The sequence below is a fragment of the Eptatretus burgeri genome, chromosome 2 (genome assembly GCF_056783735.1).
Source record: "Eptatretus burgeri isolate ZD-2024b chromosome 2, Ebu_testis_v1, whole genome shotgun sequence".
NCBI lineage: Eukaryota > Metazoa > Chordata > Myxini > Myxiniformes > Myxinidae > Eptatretus > Eptatretus burgeri.
The window spans coordinates 159,134,093-159,156,155 of record NC_140962.1 but is presented as its reverse complement, the minus strand read 5'-3'; the positions used below and the strand labels follow the sequence as shown (position 1 = coordinate 159,156,155).

Below are 22,063 nucleotides of genomic sequence, written 5' to 3'. Positions count from 1 at the left end.
ATTAAGAAACCTAGGCTAATTCATTACTCCCATGGTAAAAGCCTTAAACTCTCCTGGAGAAAAAACAAGGGCACAAAGTCCGGAATGCGGAAGCGGCCTGAAAGGGAGACCTCAGGTATGAAGCCTCAGGCCGACACATACTGTGTCGTTGGAAGGCCCATGACAACTATCCTTTTGATATTTGATCTTTTTTTTAAAACAAATCGCTTCGTTTGTGTTTCACACTAAATGGAAAACGCAAAGGTAGGGAATGGTGATTGTGAATATGATAGGTTTTATGATGTGGATGTGTTAGGCCTGAAGTGCATGAAAATATAAATGGTGGATGTTGGATTCAACTATCAAACGCCATAATGACGTCGCAGACATCATGGCGTAGCGTGACAAACAGGCAGACAGACAGAAAACTACCACTACTTTAATACATAGATTAAAAATGGAGGTTATTTATAAAACCAATGATGGGAATTCACAAATCCGTGTCCAGTGAAAGAGAAGAAGAAGAAGACGAAGAACAAAAACCTCAATAACAGTTCAGAACTCACTCAATAATCTCCAAGTTGTTGATGTTCTTCAGGTCCCTCAGGATAGGCCCAGACTTGGTGCTCAGTTTACATCCATTTAACCTGTGAAGAGATATAAAAACTTCAAGGAGTGAAACAAAGAAACATCAGTAGAAAGTTGTTGTAAACAATTTACATTCAAAGGTTCTTTGTTCCAGGTTAAAAGATAATTAAATAATTTCAAAAGGAACAGGTTGAAAGTCACATGACCGATAATAGTACTAACTCTATTTCCATGATACATCGTCTCCTTGATCATGGAAAGATAAATTTGTGGAGAAGAGAAATAAATCTACACTAATAAAAGGGTGTGTGTGTGTGTGTGTGTGTGTGTGTGTGTGTGTGTGTGTGTGTGTGTGTGTGTGTGTGTGTGTGTGTGTGTGTGTGTACATGCTCATGCACGCATGTGTATTGTTATGTCTGGCTTCCTTCTTGGGACTACAGTGCAATAATTGGTCTTTATTTTGATGAGATGGTGTTGTACCTCCTGATTAAAGCCCTGAAGGGAAGAGTAGGATTGAAGGGCATCAGGAAGTCTGTTCCACATATGGGAGAGAGAAGGAACAAAATAATTGAAGTGTGTGGTGAGTCTGAATTTGGGGAGTTTAACCAGGAAGGGGTTAATGGAAAATATCATGCATCATGGCGGAGATGGAGAGGGTAAGAGGGTTAAGAGGTACCTGTACTGGAGGTGAGTGCGTCTTGAGTTTTATCCCAAAACATGGAGTGGAATCGGAAAATAATAAAGATTACGTGATTTGTAATGAAGATAAAGAATAAATTTAATAATCAGGAAACAAGGCTCTCAATGCAGGTTCATATTTAAGTAGAATAATAAAACTGACACTTTCTAACATGAAAAAGGTTCCACATTGACTCTATAAATTATTTATTTTCTTAAACTTCTGGAAAACCAAACTGAGACCTTTTATGAACAAATCATCCTTTTTAGCACAAGAAACACAAAACACGAGGATTGTCCTTTATCAGGATCAATAAGTGAAACATTTATTTATATAATTAATGTAGGTTACAGAACATCCCATTGATACATTTACCGGCCTTCACAGAACCTAAACACAAAATAATTATTAAAATCACATCATTAACTAGATATCTGCGATCACAAAGCAATCACCAAGGGTAAACCTCCCCCGGCAGGGAAAGGCTTACCATTGGCCCACGAGCCAATGATCATATTTTTGCGGAAGGCCACATGACCTTGACCTTCAACATTTATAGATAGAGTGTACATTAACAAAACGTGTCCCCAACCACAATCTATCCATAAAACTCAACATCATGAAAATCAGAGGAAAATTATTGAAGTGATGATCAATAAGGTGATTTTTGTTAATTATGTCACAATCTGAAAAAAGTAGGTCAAGGACACGAACAAATATCAAGTGCACAACTTCCGTGCAAGTACACAATTATGATGCAAGAACATCTTGGAAGGCCAAGCGGTCTGAGATTTCGCATTGACAAAATTGAGCGATGACAAAAATGTCTTCTTTTTTTCAGACCGCCATTTAACCTTGACTTTTAACCTGGAGGGGTATCATGAAAATTAAGCGTAAATGTGCCTTGCTCTAGTCTATCTCGCGAAAGCAATTTCATTCTGATCAGACAAATCTTCGTCAAGGTTCTGGTGAAAAAAGTTAAAAATTTCTATAATTGGGTCATGACCTTAAAAATGATGTCAAGGTCAAAAACAAATATATCATCCACACATACTTTCTTTTCATATTGTGATGTCCACGGGACTTGAACAGTCCCGCCAACGTAGAATGAGCCGAAACGATGGAGGCGGTTTATTTTTTATAACCCAAAGATGGCGGTTTTAATCGCTCTACAGCAAACGGCACGAGGAAGTGGCACGAGTCGCTTTTCACTGAGTTAATAATGTTTATTTCTCTAACCAGAAATAATAAGACTCGGCAAGAGGAGGGATCCGGAGCGCTTCGACGGGATGGTGGTGTGGGTTCGGGCGTGGGGAAAACACAAACAATTCCAATGGATATACAAATCTCAAACCCTCTAAGGCGCCAGGTACACACACACACACACACACACACACACACACACACACACACACACACACACACACACACACACACACACACACACACACACACACACACACACACACACAACGTAGCTGGTGGTCAGGCTTGCCCGTGGTGTCGACGCAACAGTCACTGGATTGGCGCCGGAAGAGCTGGCGTCGCGCTCGTCTGGTGTCGACCTCCTGGTCTAGACCCAAGACCGCTCACAGCCGCCAGGGAGCCAGTTCTGGCGCCAAGATGCGAGCAGGAGAGGGAGGTAGGTTCGCCCGCCGTTCGGTCCCGTACTCCGAGTCAGCAGAACTCCAGAGCCAACCGAGGTGAGGCACGAGGCACAGCAAGGCCACGAGACACGATGAATCGAGGAACGAACCAGCGCAACAAGAGAGCACGCTCATAGATCAACAGCCTCGACCAGACGCTTTCTTTTTATGACTCTTGCTCTTCTACTTCTTTTCCCGAACAGAACCTTTTATACTTGAGTCCTCGTCACTTCCAATCGAGCCGTTTTATTGGCCCTCCGCCGTCGCCTTCCGCCAATCGTGATCAAGGGGCAGAGCCATCCGCAGCACTGTCCTGTTACGTCACGGCAAGCCGACAGGGAATACTAAAAGGGTTTACGCATACACACTTACCCTAACCCGTCTCCCTATCTAATTACGTGACAATTATCATTTCCCCCTTAAAGAAATGGACATTTACTTGACAACTTATCACCACTGAATTGCTACTTATTACATCGAGATCCTGGTACACTCGAACAGCATGGCATACCTAATTAAACATCCTAATTACCCTTTGAATGCATACCCCCCCTCAGACATAACACTGCCCCCTCCTCTGGTACCGCAGCTCCTGCAAGGTATATCACAGGCGCTACCGTACCAGCCTTAACTCTTACCGACTCACACCTATTTAACCTAACGAAATAAAGTAGGAGGGGCAATGGGCAGCGAGTCGCAGCTAACTTACCTATCCTGCTTAATGTACTACCGCCTTATGGCCTTATCTCGCCTAAACAATCATTCATTTTTTCATTTTTTTATTTTATCACATGAGAGCACTGAGCGAAGTTGCACTCCATCCTCTGGATCATCGCTCTTGTCCAACACTCTTCCAATGATCTGGGAAGGGGAAACAAAAGGTTCCACAAAAACACAACACTTGTACTTTTACATTCCTACTCTAAGCCTTAACGACACTATTCACGGGATATTTACACTTCACCGCGTCCCCCAGTGGATGCTAATAGACCCAGCGTTACCTGGGGAGCCAATTTTCAAATTTGCTTGACCCCAAAATTATGCGGACATCATGCCCTTGCTGCACATGTCAAGTTGTGCGGGATCGAGTGGGACTCACACATCTTCACAACACTCACACCATGGTCATCATCACATTTCTAGGTCATGGTCACCATTTTAATGATGCAGGCTGAATCCCGTCATGGCCGTGGGGTGGGTTACCACAAGATGATGGGGGCATCTCAGGTGCAACCATGCCCACAGGTAAGCTTTAGTCCAACCCAGACGTTTCTCCACCCCGCTCCCTTTGATTCCCACCCCCCTGGTAGCCATCATCTCTCACCCCGTACAACACACTGGAAGGGGTCTCACTGGCTCCTCTGGCCTTCCTGGGCCGCCAAGGTCCGACCCGCCTTGGTCGCCCAACCAGACCCTCTCCCAGTTGCCTACAGACACTGTCACCATTAGCCACCAGGGGTGAATCTCCTTGAAGGGGGTCGCAATTCCCGCTCACCGTGAGCCTCAGCAATCCCTGCGGACAAGGACATCATCCCCACCCACAAAACCCACATGACTCCCCCCACCCCATCAGCCTTACATGTGACACCTGCATTTCGAACACTTCATGACCATGACCTTCCCTGTTACCACACCATGTCCAATAAAAAAAATCAATGTGTGCACCATACATTTCACTTCTTAACTTGAAACAACTCACACAGCACTTTTCCTCACCCGATCCACGCACCAGCCATTGGACAGCCACACGTGCCCGCTTTGTTACCAATTACCCACTGTCCCTATTGTCACTCTAAAACCCAGCAGAACTTACAAACCCATGACAATTTTCCACAATTCACTATTTTCACCAAAGGAGGCACTTCGCCACAATCTCACCAGCCGAGCATGGCCCGAAATGCTCAGCCCGATCTAGTCTCCCCGACCCCCGACAGTGATTTCCGGACTCGACCTATGTAAGGGCACCTCGGATAGACCTGGCGGTTCAGCAGGAGGATTCATCTCCTGAAGCATTTGGGAAATCATAATTTCTCCCAGCCCCCCTCCCTGATCCTGAATCTCCGCCTGTCGGATCGTCACCGATGGCCTCTCGGGCACCCGACCTGGCAGACTCCATGAGGCCAGCCTGGCTGCGCACTCGGCCGCTCGGTGAATGGTGGGTGGATATTGTAACTCCACTAGCGCTCGGACCTCAGGGTCCGGAAGAGCAGCAAGAAATTTCTCTAGTGCCAGTCTGTCCCACACCTCCACTGTTAGGTCCCGATACGCAATCCTAACTGATTGGTAAATGTCCTGTGGCAGTTCCTGCACTGTCTCACCCGGCATTAATCTGCGGTGCTGGAGCTGGGCCCACACCAGATCACAGTTAGCTGCGAACCCAAACCGGAGGCTCAACGCCTCGCAAATGTGGGAGCTGGTCAACATCCCCTCCGCGATCAAGTTTAACACATCTGCAGCTGGTCCCCGCAACGTTGCCACCAAATTCCCTGTACGTTCCCGCTCATTCCACCCGTTTAGTCGGGAAATGCACTCAAATTGCGTCAGAAAAGCTTCAACGCTCCCTGACCCGTCAAAATTTACCATGGGGATCACCTTTCCGGTGGCCCGCTTCCCAGTTTCTCCTTTGTCCGAATCCAGCCCAGGGATCAAACATCCTTGTGGCTGCGTATCCAATTTTGGAGCCCACTGTGGCCAAAGATGTTTTGTGGTGAGGGTCTCATGGGTCAATTTTGCCTCCTGTTCCAAACGTTGAATGGACCGATTCAACTCTTCCCGCAAGATCTTCTGGGCCCGCACAACCTCCTCCAAGGCTCCGTCGCGAGTTTGTAGCTGCTCCTCAACCAACCCGGACACTCTACTTACAAAAGACGGCTCTACCAGGCCTTTATCCAAGTTTTCATCTTGGCTCATAATTTTATCTTGTTCGTCCAAACGAGCCTCCAATCCTTTTACCTCCTCCGCCAAATTCATCCCTTGCTTCCTCAGCTCTCCCCACTCTTCCACTTGCAGCTGCATACGAGCATCCACACAGGCACGATGACGTTCCAGGCCTTCATCCACTTTATCAACCCGAATGTTCGTTGCATCAATTTTATCTACCAATTTTTTTTCGTATATTTTCCCCCTCCAATGTAATTTCTACCTTTGTTTCCTCCAATCTATCCTCGAATTTACTTTGTACTTCCCCCAATTGAACATCCACACACTCCTGCATCTCAGTTTTCATTTTCTCCATCTTTTCCCCCAATTCATCGCTCATTAAATCAATCCGTGCACCCAACTGTTCCCCCATTACCCCCAATTGATCTGTCATTTCTGCCATCTGTGTCACGAATTGATTTGCCATTTGTGCCCCATGTGCTGTCATTTTTGCCCCCTGTGCTGTAATTGCACTCATTAAACGTTCCAACATTGTCCAGATCGACATCGTGCTGGTTTCCGGTGCTGCCGGCTCCATTACGGGCAATGAAGCACGGTCCACGCTCGGAATGGGAGGTTCCGATCCCACCCCCGTCTCTCCCTTCTTCCCCCGACTCGATGCCCGAAACGTGGCCTTCCTCCTCCAACATCTGCACATCCGCCATGGTGCAGAAGTCCCGTTTGCCACCAATTTAATTTAATTTGAAAAATCCCGCCAAAATTTTCCCACGCTCGCACGCTTTTCTGTAGTAATTTTATATTCCAATTCGTGGCGAGATTTTAATCCTGGTATATTCTCCCGATACCAAATATAATTTAGAGGGGTTCGAACATCCAACACCCTGACACCAATGTGACGTCCACGGGACCTGAACAGTCCCGCCAACGTAGAATGAGCCGAAACGATGGAGGCGGTTTATTTTTTATAACCCAAAGATGGCGGTTTTAATCGCTCTACAGCAAACGGGACGAGGAAGGTGGCACGAGTCGCTTTTCACTGAGTTAATAATATTTATTTCTCTAACCAGAAATAATAAGACTCGGCAAGAGGAGGGATCCGGGGCGATTCGACGGGATGGTGGTGTGGGTTCGGGCGTGGGGAAAACACAAACAATTCCAATGGATATACAAATCTCAAACCCTCTAAGGCGCCAGGTGCACGCACGCACGCACGCACGCACACACGCACACACGCACACACGCACACACGCACACACGCACACACGCACACACACACACACACACACACACACACACACCATAGCTGGTGGTCAGGCTTGCCCGTGGTGTCGACACAACAGTCACTGGATTGGCGCCGGACGAGCTGGCGTCGCGCTCGTCTGGTGTCGACCTCCTGGTCTAGGCCCAAGACCACTCACAGCCGCCAGGGAGCCAGTTCTGGCGCCAAGATGCGAGCAGGAGAGGGAGGTAGGTCCGCCCGCCGTTCGGTCCCGTACTCCGAGCCAGCAGAACTCCAGAGCCAACCGAGGTGAAGCACGAGGCACAGCAAGGCCACGAGACACGACGAATCGAGGAACGAACCAGCGCAACAAGAGAGCATGCTCAGAGATCAAAATCCTCGACCAGACGCTTTCTTTTTATGACTCTTCCTCCTCTTCTTTTCCCGAACAGCACCTTTTTATACTCGAGTTTTCGTCACTTCCAATCGAGCCGTTTTATTGGCCCTCCGCCGTCGCCTTCTGCCAATCGTGATCAAGGGGCGGAGCCATCCGCAGCACTGTCCTGTTACGTCACGGCAAGCATACAGGAAATACTAAAAGGGTTTACGCATACACACTTACCCTATCCCGTCTCCCTATCTAATTACGTGACAATTATCATTTCCCCCTTAAAGAAATGGACATTTACTAGACAACTTATCACCACTGAATTGCTACTTATTACATCGAGATTCTGGTAAACTCGAACAGCATGGCATACCTAATTGAACATCCTAATTACCCTTTGAATGCATACCCCCCCCCCCTCAGACGTAACAATATTATTGATGCAAAATTTCATTCCAACATTCCCAACCGACTCAGAGATAAAGCTCAGAAATTGATACAGTTCGAGAATTGGGAGTGTTGGGAGGAAGAATTTTTTTCTTAATTGGTGGTTTAGTACTCCAAGGAGTCCACCAACCGCTATGGTCGCATTACAACTTCGGGGGGCTAATTGTAGAAATAAACCCGACAACAGCTTTAAGCCTCTCCCTCTCCCATAGCAGGAGGTTTAATTAAAAAGGGAAAACTCTTTTGTTTAAACATCCCAATGATCCATACACAGGTACTCATCTAAATGATACATATGTACTCACTCGAATGATACAAAGGTACACTCACCTGAGTTCTTTCAGTCGGTTTGGTTTGCTCACCAGGGACTTCATCAGAATTGCAAAACCTTCATCACCAATAGACTGCAAACTAAACCTGTAGAGAGAGAAGGCAGAGAGTGAGGTGAGATTGTTGACCGAGACCGAATTTAAAAGTGCACAAAAGGATTCTTCCTCTTGTTTAGTATGGAGCACATGGCTATGGGTATCATCATTTGCTGGGGGTGCAGCTGTACCAATACAGATTCAAGCCCAGGCGAAACAGTATGGAGGTGAATGTGGTACACATCACTCCAGGCTTTCCTCACAGGCCTAAAAAGGCTTGTGTGCAAAACAAGAGGAAATTCGGAAAGAGCAGGGGGTGCGCTACCACAAAGAAAGCGAGAGAAGAGATTGACCACCAACCTGTATGTGATGTGAAAGTGATAGATCCAAGTACTCAGCTTCATCATGGAACATAGCAAGGATTTTAAAGGCCTTGGTTTCCTCAACATCAAGCTGAGCAATGTGTGAGGCAGGAGTGTCAGTCGAGAGGGGAGAGCAGTATTCAATTATACTGGGGATGACGACCTTGTCATCGGATAAGAGGTCAGGTGAGCTGAGGAAGGACTTTGCACGATGAAGGATTTCCAGTAAATATCTGGTTTGACGGGCCAACTTCGATACATAGTTTCCTCTCATCTTCGTTCTTCACAATGATCTTGAAGATGTTGTCACTCAAACCAGTTATGATCTTTCTTGGGAAAAAGTCTCCTTTCATTTTGCCGATCAAACCTTCAAGTGGGGTGCCCCCTTTCTTTTCATTCCGTGACGCCCTGGTATGGTCTGTGACATCCTGATATGTTATGTGACGTTTTGAGACATTCTGCGATCTCAGTGTGGATATAATATATTGAAAACTGGTTTTTGTACTTGTGGGGTGCACGGGAAGGCTTTCGGGTTAGAAAGGATATGACTAAAAAAAAAAGATTAATCGTCCCATTGGATCAGGGCTGGATGAGGACCTCAATTCTCTTGACATAAATGTATCGGATTGCAGCACTTAGTGCAAGCCGGTATTACAAATCGTAATAAAATACCGCATGGACATCATAAAAGTGGGGGATTTACCCCATCCTTTGAAGGAGGGTTTCTTTGCTTGTGTCATACAATCCAAGCAAGTCTGAAATCTGAACATTGTCTTTCCAACAGGAAGTAGAAAACAATAATTCTAATGAATGATACAGTTTTGTCACATCAGACACCTCTTGCCAGGAAAACACTCACTGCCAGCCAGTTCCTAACACAACTGAGTTGCAGTTTAGGTGATGGGAAAAGAAAGGTAAAAATTGTTTTCTTGCTGTAAACGTAGCAGATTGCATAAAACATAAGGGTATTAAAGTTAGCCAGATCCATAATATTATGTGAGGATTGGCTCTGAGGGCTGCATTGATAAAGGCGGCAGCCATCTTGATGAACATAATGATTGCAGCTGAATCCATCTTGTTGACCCCATGTCCTTCCCTCGACCTCAATCTTTGCTACATCCCTTATTTCTCCAAGTCTCCTTCTATTTTATCCCTTCCCAATGCTGTTAGTGTTTTCCTACTCTCTTTCTCCTGGTACTTTTGTTCTGTTAGGTCTTGATCCATTCCACGAGCCTCAACTTAGAGTTAAACAAGGAAAAAAAGACATAAAATATCATAGCCCCCGTTGTTTTAGTAATTTTGCTGTACAGAGATAAAGCTTCCAGTGATTATGGTAGTAGCGTCCAACACATATGGTAGCATTTGTTTAACAATGAACCTTGTGCCATTGCATAACATGGGTGGATGAAGATTCCTCAGCAGCATTATTGGAGCTCCAACTTTTAGCACCAAGTTGTGAGATGAGACACCAGGTGGCTGCATAGAGTTGAGGAAATCTCCAGGATAGTGAACTACTTGCTCAGAGTCAAAGATGGAATCAATTGACTTTTATGACTTTGCGTCAGCAGGAATCATTTGAAGAAGTCTATTGTTGATGACATCCACAGCATCATTTTTGGGTGCAAGAAGGGCTTGCTCACAGAGCCAGTTTAAGTTTTTGTAGTGCTCTTGCATGTTTGTGAAAACTTTCTGTTCTCGGACTTCTGCAGATGAGGCAACATTTTTTTTTTTTTGGAATGGCAAAAGGGCCATCTGAGGGATCTGCTGCAATCTGTCCATTTCCAATTTCAAGTGAGGCATAAGCAGTTTCCAGCCTCCTCACCACCATGTATGTGGACTCTTATGTTCGTTTTCAATTGCAGCTTTTGCACATATCTGTAGAAAAGATGACCTGACACGTGCATCAAGTTCATCTGCTTTTGTACCCCTTGGGACCACAGGCAAGGTCTGGCGAAAAACACTACTCATGATTCTGCTATTCCCATGTAGATCTTTCATTGTTGTGTTGATGGCTTCAAACGCTGCTTTGTGGAACATAGTGCACTCATCCCAGACAATGAGCTGGCAGTCAGTTAGAACTTTAGCCAATGCAGTTTCTTGAGATATGGTACAAACAGGTGATTCATTATATGACAAATCTAGGGGAAGTTTGATGTTTGAGTGGGCTGTTCTACCTCCAGACAGCAAGGTTGCTGCAATGCCAGATGATGGCACTGCCAATGCAATGTTTTGTTTTTGGGAGATCTTGGCCAACACAAGATTCAAATGAAAAGTCTTTCCAGTTCCACCAGTAGCATCAAGGAAAAACATTCCCCCTTTTTTGCGATTCAATGTCTCTCAGAATCTCCTCATATGCAAGTTTTTGTTCAGCAGTTAATTTTGGCTCATTTCCCTCAAGATAGTGGAGCATGTCCAAGATATTTTAAGAGGTTTCATGCAAGATCTCTGACTGGGAGGCAAAGATCTTAAAACCATTGGTCTCCCATATCCAAAGAGAGAAATTTTGCCTCAATTAGGATCAGTATTTGATTGAATATGGCATCTGTGTAGGTGACCTCAACGCTAGGATTTTGCCTTTGAGCAATGTAAAGAATGTTTTCACTCAGGTTCTCTTTGTGGTTTTTCCATAGTTGCACTGAGTTGGAAGGAGCACATGCTTGAAGAATGATGCAAAAAAGACTTTAGTGAGGAGGACATTGGGTTACATCTGCCTCTGTTGGAGCATCATCCAAATGCTTGTCATCTTCAAGAAGCCCATGCGAGAAGAAAGCCTCCCGGAAGTTTTGGCACACACTGTCGTTGAATGTTCTCAGATCATCAAATGATTTTGGTCCATGAACAACAATAAACAGCATCTGCAAGAAGTAATATTCTTGATTGTTTGGATGGATTGTATCGACTCTTCCAAGTGCATCAGAGGTTGCATTTCTGGCCCATCTTTTCCAAGTGTTTTTTGCTATCCAAGTTTAATGAGTTGTTACCTGGGGATACAACAATGTGGCTGCAAATTCATCCTCCTGACACAATTTTAAGAAGGCAGTTCAGGTTTTTGCCTTTGGATGTTGGACTTGGCGCTGGACATTTTCTTCAGTGAAGTAAATACGTTGACCATTTTCCAAATTAACAACAAGATGGACCACAGCAGTCTCTCATGAATAGGAAAATTCAGGATTCTCCAAAATAGCCTCATTGCTGCTGATGTATTGGGCTTGCTGCTTATGTAATTGGAAATTTGTAACTTCATTGTGTTGAACACCCTCTTGCCGAAGTCCAAAAACAGCCATATCTGAACCCTTGTTCACATATTTACACACATGCAGTATTTGATGGATTTTACAGAGATGCAAAATTCAACATTGATGTGGGCTTTGAAGATCTTAGAAAGCAAAGGACAGTAAGGCACGACCAGTGATTGACAACTTTGATTTCCTCATGCCTCGAGGTTTTTATGGTTGCCTCAAAGCTTCCATTACCTGGCTTTCTGTGGCGGTAAAGAGGGTAGCCATCATGCGCAGACTCTGTCTCTTGGAGGAATTTCCTTGGATACCTTTTTGTACATTTGTGGTCTTGCGTACAGAGTGAGTTTGGATTTGCTTCACCACAGGTGTCATGAACAATCCGTTTGCACACCAGATACTGAAGCACAGGGTCCTTCTCAGGATCAGGAAGCTGAGCACTGATAATCACATCAATTCCATCTAAAATTTAAATGAACTTTCACCATCAGCCAAAGCAAAATGTGAGCATGTGAGAGGCCACACTTCTACCACTCTATGGTGTACATGTGACTCCAAGAACTTGTTCTTTGGTGATTAAATTCATGAGCTGGATAAGCTTCTCCTTGAAGACCCTTGCTTGCAAATCATGGTGGCCATTTGGTTTTTGGTTCTGGAAAAGCTCATGTTGGATCGCACTTCATGAGGGATTGCAGGTGAAGGTAATGAAGAGGTCAGTTGTGCCATAGTGTCCCATATTAGTCATGGCATCCTGAGTACGCTCACGCTATCTTGGGCCACCCGTAAATTTTGAAGGCAGAATCACCAATTAGCCAAGGTTGTTGTCATCACCATCTGCATTGATTGCATCTTGCAAGTGGGCATAAGACTCCACCCTGAGAGTTTTCTGGTTCAGTAGAATGTAACAAAGTTGCTCACCTTCAATTTTGGCATAATGTGAACTATGTACTGATGGAACAGGGCTGCACATTTGAGTAAATGGTTGACACTTTCTTTGACCATGATGCATTCGGCATAGAAATAATTTGAGGAAACATTTTCGCTTGCAATTGACAGTCCAGTTTGTGGGTTTTGTTGTTCAATTTCAAAATGATAGCCATCTTGTCCTTGCCAGAGGACAATTGGATATTGCAGTGCATCATAGGCTTTGTTGGTCTCTGAGATGCCGTGAACAGAATTGTCCTGGTAATGGAGTGCAATGCCCCTGTTTCCATGGGCTTCTCCAACCAAAAGTGCAGCCACCTCATTGCACATTGGTGCATTGAATCATTTTGTATGCTCCCCTGTGGGTACCTTGTCAGCATAAATGATTATTTTGTACTCTAGAGAGGTCATTAATTACTGAGCAGGACATTTGAAGCTCCCATTCAGTTCATTTTGTTGGTGCAACACTTCTTGAAGAATAACAACAATTTGAGGTTTTACCCCAGGAGTCTTGCTGCATCGTTGGATGCATTGCTCATGTGCATCGCCAATGAAATAAATTTCGGCAAACTTGGGTCCCTCTCCTGGTAAGTGACAGACAGATCCAATCCTGTCATAAACTTGACCCTGGATCTTAAAGATCGGCATGAAACTCCACTCCAAAATTTATTTGGTAGCACCAAAAGATGTCATTTGAAAGCACGAATTGTACTTTCTGATGTTTTGGTGAAGTGTTTGGATTGAAGAGATTCCCCAAACAACAGTTCTTTCAAGGGCTCAGGAAGCTCCTCATTGAGTGGCAGTTTAACTTTTCCATTGGAACAACACATGGCAGGAGTTTCCCTTTTTCATTTCTATGCACCGCAGTTTTGGCATTGCAAAGACAATGATCCAATTAAGCCTTTACTATCGTATTCAGTTTCACTTTGATATGTAAATGCTGTGCAGTGCCATGGAAAAAGCTTTGTTGCATTTGATGATGTTCAGGAGTTTCTTGTGTTCTAATGAGAGTACGATGGGTGCTATCTTTGTTTTGTCAAGTTTCACACTGCTATGATATTTCCTGAGTTCGGGCAGCAGTGTGATGAGTACTATCAATGTTTTGTCGAGTTTCATGCTGCTGTGATGTTTCCTGAGATCAAGCAGCAACATGATGAGTGATATCTTTGTTTTGTCTAGTTTCATGCTGCTGTGATGTTTCCTGGGATCGAGCAGTCGCGTGATGAATACTATCAATGTTTTGTCAAGTTTTACACTGCTGTGATGTTTCCTGAAATCAAGCAGCAGCGTGATGAGTACTATCAATGTTTTGTCGATTTTCATGCTGCTGTGATGTTTCCTGAGATTTAGCAGCAGCACGATGAGTGTTATCTTTGCTTTGTCAAGTTTCACGCCGTTGTGATGTTTCCGAAAATTGGGCAGCAGCGTGATGAGTACAATCAATGTTTTGTCGAGTTTCATGCTGCTGTGATGTTTCCTAAAGGCCCGGTCACACCTTGACGTTTTAAGGCCCGGTCACACCTTGGCGTTTTAGCCAGCGATGGCAACGTATTAAAATGTATGTAAAACGCTGGCTGACGTTGAACTTTTGATGTTTTTTTAAGATTCGGACGTATTCATAACGAGTTGGTCGTATGCATAACATATTAGTAATGGACACAGAACGTTTCGTTGTGTTATAGATAACTTATACGAACGAATGCTGAGCCTGTTGTTGGCCTACACAACCGGTGCCCAGCGATAGTCTAACTTCGGCATAGCGCGTTGCACGATCGCCGACGATGTCGTGGACGTAGCCTATTAAAAGGCTGACGCACAACGATTCGAATCATAACTGTCTTCGAATCATAACTGTCGTAGAAATGGAAGTGACAACATGGCGGTCACACCTTGGCGATCTTGCCAGCGTATGCCGACCGAAGAAAAATGTGTCTAAAACGTTGGGGCACGTCAAATACGGTATGAGTAAGTTTGGTATACGTGAGTAGAACGCTAAAGTATGCTATCATACGTTGTAGTAAGTAGAGTACGTCAAGAAATTTTAAACATGTTCAAAATTTTACGACGTACTCGGCGTATGACACACGTTCCGCATGTGATGGGGATAAGTTTTACACACGATATGCGGACGCTTACACACGTCCACAAAGGCTACTTATAAGCTACTCATAAGTCGAAACACGTCGCGGTAATGTCTTTTTTACGCGAAACTTATTTCTAACTTATGTTTGACGTGCTTTGAACCAATTCTTTACATAGTCCCAACACACATCGACGTATTTAGACGTATTCCAATGACGTCTTCCGGTCGACAAAAAAAAAAAATTAATGTGTTTCTAGCTTACAACTGCCAAATAAAGACGTGTTCCCAGCGGTTTTGGGAATTGGTATATAAAAATGCTGCTCATAAAAGGGGAACCCAACAGTGTTTTCGAGTCCTTTTTGAGTCGATGTCCATGTCAGCAGTAACAGTAACAGTATCAGTATCAGTATTACTATTAGTATTAGTATTAGTATTAGTTTGTTCATGTTGGCAGTAGTAGGTGAGTGTGAGGGGGAGGGTGTGGGTTATGATGGATCGTCCTTGCGTCCTCGTGTCCACGGGTAGGTTCATAGGCTGCCACTCAACGATTTAAATGGCTGCATCTCCACTATTGAAAGTAGACGCTTGTGCTCAACAATTGGATTTTTTTTACTCTCAACGACTTTTAAACGGTACCACTCAGCTATTTTCATTGTTTACAATGAACGATTTAAATTGCTGTCACTCGCCTTTGTTTTTGACGCTGGCGCTCGGAAATTTTAATCGTTTCTATTGAACGTGCTAATTCGCTCAAACTCCACTATTGAAAGTAGACGCTTGCGCTCAACAATTGGATTTTTTTTACACTCAACGACTTTTAAACGGTACCACTCAGCTAGTTTCATTGTTTACAATGAACGATTTGAATTGCTGTCAATCGCCTTTGTTTTTTTGTTTGTTTTTTTGACGCTGGGGTTTGGAAATTTGAAGCGTTTCTTCTGAACGTGTTAAAACGCTCAAACTCGACTATTTTAAATAGACGCTGCCGATGGACAATTGGAATCATAGCCAAGCTAGACATCGAAGTGTGAACATCCTCGTCATGCCGAAGAAAAGTTTGAAGAATGCTGCAAATAAGTGTCCTGGCCGTGGCCGTGGACGCTGACGCAGCGACGATCCATTATACTGACGTCTTTCAGCCTATGAGTAACTTAAAAGTAACGTCTGTCGATGTGTGGCAACGATCGCGTAACGTGCCAACAACACGTTAATCATAGGTTAGAAATAAGTTTCGGGTACGCTAAACATTACCTCGGCATGTCTCAACTTATGATTAACTTACAAGTAGCATGTGTTGACGTCTGTCAACGATCGCAGACCGTACATACAACTTGTAGCCAGCGTAGGAACGCGTGAGTCATACGCTGGCATACGTCGTGAAATTTCAAGCATGAAAAATTTGAGGACAACCGAAAAGTACAACGTTTAAAGCCAACGCATAACGACGTATGGCAGTGTTTTTCAGCGTGCTCTCAATGTTATCAAAACTTACCCATAACGTATTCAACGTGTGCCAGCGTTTTAGAAAAAATTCAAAAATCGGCATACGTTGGCTAAAACGTCAAGGTGTGACCGGGCCTTTAGCCAATGTATGCCGATTTTTGAATTTTTTTTCTAAAACGCTGGCACACGTTGAATACGTTATGGGTAAGTTTTGATAACATTGAGAGCACGCTGAAAAACACCGCCATATGTCGTTGTACGCTGGCTTTAAACGTTGCACTTTTTGGTTGTTCTCAAATTTTTTCATGCTTGAAATTTCACGACGTATGCCGGCATATGACTCACACGTTCCGCTACGCTGGCCACAAGTTGTAGGCACGGTCTGCGATCGTTGACAGACGTCAACACATGCTACTTGTAAGGTAATCATAAGTTGAGACACGCCGAGGTAATGTTTAGCGTACCCGAAACTTATTTCTAACCTATGATTAACGTGTTGTTGGCACGTTACGCGATCGTTGCCACACATCGACAGATGTTACTTTTAAGTTACTCATAGGCTGAAAGACGTCGGTATAACGGATCGTCCTTGCGTCAGCGTCCACGGCCACGGCCAGGACACTTATTTGCAGCATTCTTCAAACTATTCTTCGGCATGACGAGGATGTTCACACTTCGATGTCTAGCTTGGCTATGATTCCAATTGTCCATCGGCAGCGTCTATTTAAAATAGTCGAGTTGAGCGTTTTAACACGATCAGAAAATACGCTTCAAATTTCCAAACCCCAGCGTCAAAAAACAAAGGCGAGTGACAGCAATTTAAATCGTTCATTGTAAACAATGAAAATAGCTGAGTGGTACCGTTTAAAAGTTGTTGAGTGTAAAAAATCGAATTGTTGAGCGCAAGCGTCTACTTTCAATAGTGGGGTTTGAGCGATTTAACACGTTCAATAGAAACGATTAAAATTTCCAAACCCCAGCGTCAAAAAACAAAGGCGAGTGACAGCAAATTAAATCGTTCATTGTAAACAATGAAAATAGGTGAGTGGTACCGTTTAAAAGTCGTTGAGTGTAAAAAAAATCCAATTGTTGAGCGCAAGCGTCTACTTTCAATCGTGGAGATGCAGCCATTTATATTGTTGCGTGGCAGCCTATGAACCTACCCGTGGACACGCGGACGCAAGGACGATCCATCATAACCCACACCCTCCCCCTCACACTCACCTACTACTGCCAACATGAACAAACTACTGCTAATACTAATACTGATACTGTTACTGCTGACATGGACATCGACTCAAAAAGGACTCGAAAACACTGTTGGGTTCCCCTTTTATGAACACCATTTTTATATACCAATTCCCAAAATCGCTGGGAACACGTCTTTATATGGCAGTTGTAAGCTAGAAACACGTTCATTTATTTTTTTGTCGACCGGAAGACGTCATTGGAATACGTCTACATACGTCAATATGTGTTGGGACTACATAAAGAATTGGTTCAAAGCACGTCAAACATAAGTTAGAAATAAGTTTCGCGTAAAAAAGACATTACCGCGACGTGTTTCGACTTACGAGTAGCTTATAAGTAGCCTTTGTGGACGTGTGTAAGCGTCCACATATCGTGTGTAAAACTTATCCCCATCGCATGCGGAACGTGTGTCATACGCCGAGTACGTCGTAAAATTTTGAACATGTTTAAAATTTCTTGACGTACTCTACTTACTACGACGTATGATAGCGTACTTTAGCGTTCTACTCACATATACCAAACTTACTCATACCGTATTTGACGTGCCCCAACGTTTTAGACACATTTTTCTTAGGTCGGCATACGTTGGCAAGATCGCCAAGGTGTGACCGCGATGTTGACACTTCCATTTCTACGGCAGTTATGATTCGAATCGTTGTGCTTCAGCCTTTTAATCGGCTACGTCACGACATCGTCGGCGATGCGTGCAACGCGCTATGCCGAAGTTAGACTATCGTTGGGCATCGGTTGTGTAGGCCAACAACAGGTTCAGCATTCGTTGGTATAAGTTATCTATAACACAACGAAACGTTCTGTGTCCATTACTAATATGTTATGCATACGACCAACTCGTTATGAATACGTCCGAATCTTAAAAAAAAAACATCAAAAGTTCAACGTCAGGCAGCGTTTTACATACATTTTAATACGTTGCCATCGCTGGTTAAAACGTCAAGGTGTGACCGGGCCTTTAGATTGGGCAGAAGCATGATGAGTACTATCTTTGTTTTTCCAAGTTTCATGCTGCTGTGATGTTTCCTAAGATCGGGCAGCAGAGCTGCACCTCTGTTGACCTTGAAATCGCCTTCACACTGCTCAAATGTCTCTTGCTGCCCAAAGGCAGACACGTCGTGCAGCTGAAGTATATCTCGATAGGAGTTATTTGTATTTTTAACCATGCTTAAAAGTATGATGTGAAGATCGAACGAAAAGAGATTCTTACTTTCATAGGAACAGCCACACAAAATGGAGAGGGTCAGACGTGGGTGAGCATGAACACATTGTTATAAAATTTTCATACGTAATTAACAGCTTTCTGTCCAAGTCTGACATGAGTGTTCTCATAACCCATCAGTTGATAGATGCCTCACTCACTTGAAATGCATTTTGCCTCTTTTGTGGTCATATTTTGTAACGAAACATTTTAGTCGAGTGTTAAGGAGAACCCAAATGCAAAATGTTTTGTATTTTGTTCGGAAAGCCATTGAAAATCAAGGCTTTGTCTTTCCGTTAAATTGATAGTACTGGTATACAAGGGATTTTTAAAATTCATTGATAAATCTGTTCTTTACTCCAGCATCGACACAGCACATAAACGACCCAGGCACCTCGGACACCACAGACAAAATGGCGACGAATGCTTTGTCCCACTATCGCAAGCTGACAAGATGTCCTGTGTGTTATGGAATCATCCCATTTGACACTTTCCCAGAGCACCATTTTGTACCGCGCCATAACTCAAATCACCCGTGCCCACGTGCGAGTAGCTCGGCAGAGACTGTACAACAGTTAAAACGACGGTTGTTTTTTTCGACTTGATCACGGGGGACATGGCACGGCATGACATGACATGACAGCGGCACGGACACGGCACAGCATCCTCTCTCAATCGTTGCAGATGGCCTTACTGCACTATACACCTGTCAAGGATGGATTGACGCAAGGCAAATTTGTGGAAAATCGAAAAATTATTCACCCATTGAGTTGAATCGTACCACGATGTAACCCGTAATTACAATACGAAGACTGCGGTGGACTTCAGCGTGTGGTGACACGGAAAAGTGTGAAGAAGAAGAATATTTAGACTTTTAATCACAAAATTACAAAACTTTATTAATCGGAAAAGAGACACAAGGGAAAGATTAGCTGTCGACATGGTCTGACCATTTGGGTTCCCATTTTAGCTGTGTCAGATGATGTGAAAAATGATATCAAATGTCCAGTCACAGTCAACAATGGATCTTTCTGTAAAAACTGTTGGATGGATGGGATGGAAGCCGTGAGGGGAGGCAGAAAGTGTGGGCATTGTAAAGTTCCATTTCTAAAAGCAAATTGATCCTTTACAGAGATATACAACGCTATTTTTAAACCATACATCTTCAAGGGACAGGCATGACATGGCGATTACGAAGAAGAACCTACTGTACACCAGTTACCGGAGCAGATATCATGAAAAAGGTGAACGCATTATTTAGTTTGGTCTCAATTGTGCGTGGAGTCAGGCTAGTTGTGCAGTGAGCCAATAAGTGGAAGACACAGCTTGACTAATTAGGTGTGCTGGCCTTTTGGCTGTGTTATGTCACGTGATATCCTGTTGACCAATGAGATTGCATATAAATGAAAAACCCAGAAAAGTGATCTTTAATGGCTCAGGTGGTGGATGAAAATCAGCTTACGGCAATCCCCGGATCGGACTTGGGCTGTGTGCCAAATTTGGTGGGTGTCCGTCCAGCAGTCCTTGCAAAAAATGTGAATAAACACAGACAGACATCCGATGAATCTTATTTATTGGATAGTGTGAAATGATATTCCACAAAATAGGACCAATGGGCCTGTCGCTTCTCTGGGCCCATACCGCATGCTGCAACCCAAATTTGGTAGCATTCTGGCTGATGGGTCTGGAGAGGAAGGTTTTTGAAGGAATTTACACGATTTTCCAACATTTATGAAGTCCGCCATTTTCTACACACTTCCGGTCATGTGATCAGCATGACTTCTGCAATATAATTTACATACCTATCCTAGCCTGATGTTGCAACCCAAATTTGATAGCATTCTGACAGGTGGGTCTGGTGAACAACATTTTGTAGTGAATTTGCACGGCCGCAATTTTGACACGCTTCTGGTCATGTGATCATTATGGCCTCTGCAATTTAGCACCAGGATCATGTCCTAATGTTCTAGCCCAAAATAACATTCTGACTGGTGGGTCTGATGAAGAAGATGTTTGAAGGAATTTATGCGATTTTCTCAAAAAAATGACTAAGTCGGCCATTTTGACACTTCCGGTCAAGTGATACGCATGACTTCTGCAATTTAACATCCCAACCCTGTCCTAATGTTGTAACCCAAATTTGGTCGCATTCTGACTGGTGGGTCTTTCGAAGATTTTTGAAGACATTTACAAGTCGGCCATTTTGACTGACTTAAAGCCATGTGACTGGAACGAGCTTTGCAATTGCTGTTGTACCAGTCAGGAGAGGAAACTTGCTGCCAAATTTCAGCCGGATCGGCCCAGTGGTTTGGCCGGAGAAGTCAAAATGGGAGCCTGGCGGATGGTGTGTGATGACGATACCTTATCTGAAATTTAAATTTCAGATCGGCTCATAATATTTTTAACAAAAGCATAATGCTCAATAAACCACACCACATAATCCATCCATCTTTACAAACCCTTCCAGGTACTCCAGAGTAAAGGCGCTGTCACACCTTGACGTTTTAGCCAGCAATGACAACGTATAAAAATCTATGTAAAACGTTGGCGTACGCTGAAGTTTTGAGATTTTTTTAAGTTTTGATCGTATTCATAAGTGTTGGTCGTATGCATAACATATTAGTAATGGGCACAGAACGTTTCGTTGTGTTATAGATAACTTATACCAACGAATGCTTAGCCTGCTGTCGGCGTTCACAACCTATGCCCAACGATAGTTTAACTTAGGGATAGCATGCTGCACATATCGCCGACGAACTCGTGGCGTAGTCTGTTAAAAGGCTACCGCACGCCGATTTAAATCATAACCGCCTGAAAATTGGAAGTGTCAACATCGCAGTCACACCTTGACGATTTAGCCAGCGTATGCCGACCTATGAACAATGTGTGTAAAACGCTGGCACACGTCGAATAAGGTATGGGCTAGTTGTGTATACGTTAGGAGCACGCTGAAAAAGAGGAAGTACGCTGTCATATTACGTGGTACGTCTGGTACGTCGTGAAATTTCAAGCATGCTGAAAATTTTACGACGTACTCGACGTATCGCTCACAAGTTCCGCATACGCTGGCGTAAGTTATCTGCACGCTCCGAGATCGTTGACACACGTCACTTGTAAGTTACTCATAAGTCGAAACACGTCGAGGTAATGTTTAGTATACCCGAAACTTAATTTTTAACCTATGAGTAACATGCTTTGAAACCTATGAGTAGCGTGCTTTGAACCTATGTGTAACGTATCTCAAACGCACATTGTCGTATGTAGACAAATTTGATTGACGTCTTCCGGATGACCACAGAACTGACTGAATGTGTTTCTAACTTACAGCTACCGTATAATGGTGTATTGGCAGCGTTTAGG

The 22,063-nt window shown here is 43.9% G+C and overlaps 2 protein-coding genes across 11 annotated transcripts in view; one reads left to right on the top strand and one right to left on the bottom strand.

Annotated features, from left to right (window-relative positions):
- LOC147033697 (NACHT, LRR and PYD domains-containing protein 12-like) overlaps positions 1-22,063 on the top strand; it is a 517,878-nt gene that overhangs the window by 50,027 nt on the left and 445,788 nt on the right. The gene's annotated exons all lie outside the window — the stretch shown is intronic.
- Positions 1-22,063, bottom strand: part of LOC147033698 (NACHT, LRR and PYD domains-containing protein 3-like) — a 48,935-nt gene that overhangs the window by 3,067 nt on the left and 23,805 nt on the right. For all 6 annotated transcript variants that reach the window (XR_015055602.1, XR_015055603.1, XR_015055604.1 and 3 more), the window contains 2 exons: positions 8,157-8,243; positions 546-626 (listed from right to left, as the gene is read on the bottom strand). Coding sequence is in view for 3 of the 6 variants with exons in the window: in XM_085871808.1 (XP_085727934.1) it covers positions 546-626; positions 8,157-8,243 (168 nt within the window). In the remaining 3 variants the exon portion in view is untranslated. The remainder of the gene's footprint in view (positions 1-545; positions 627-8,156; positions 8,244-22,063) is intronic.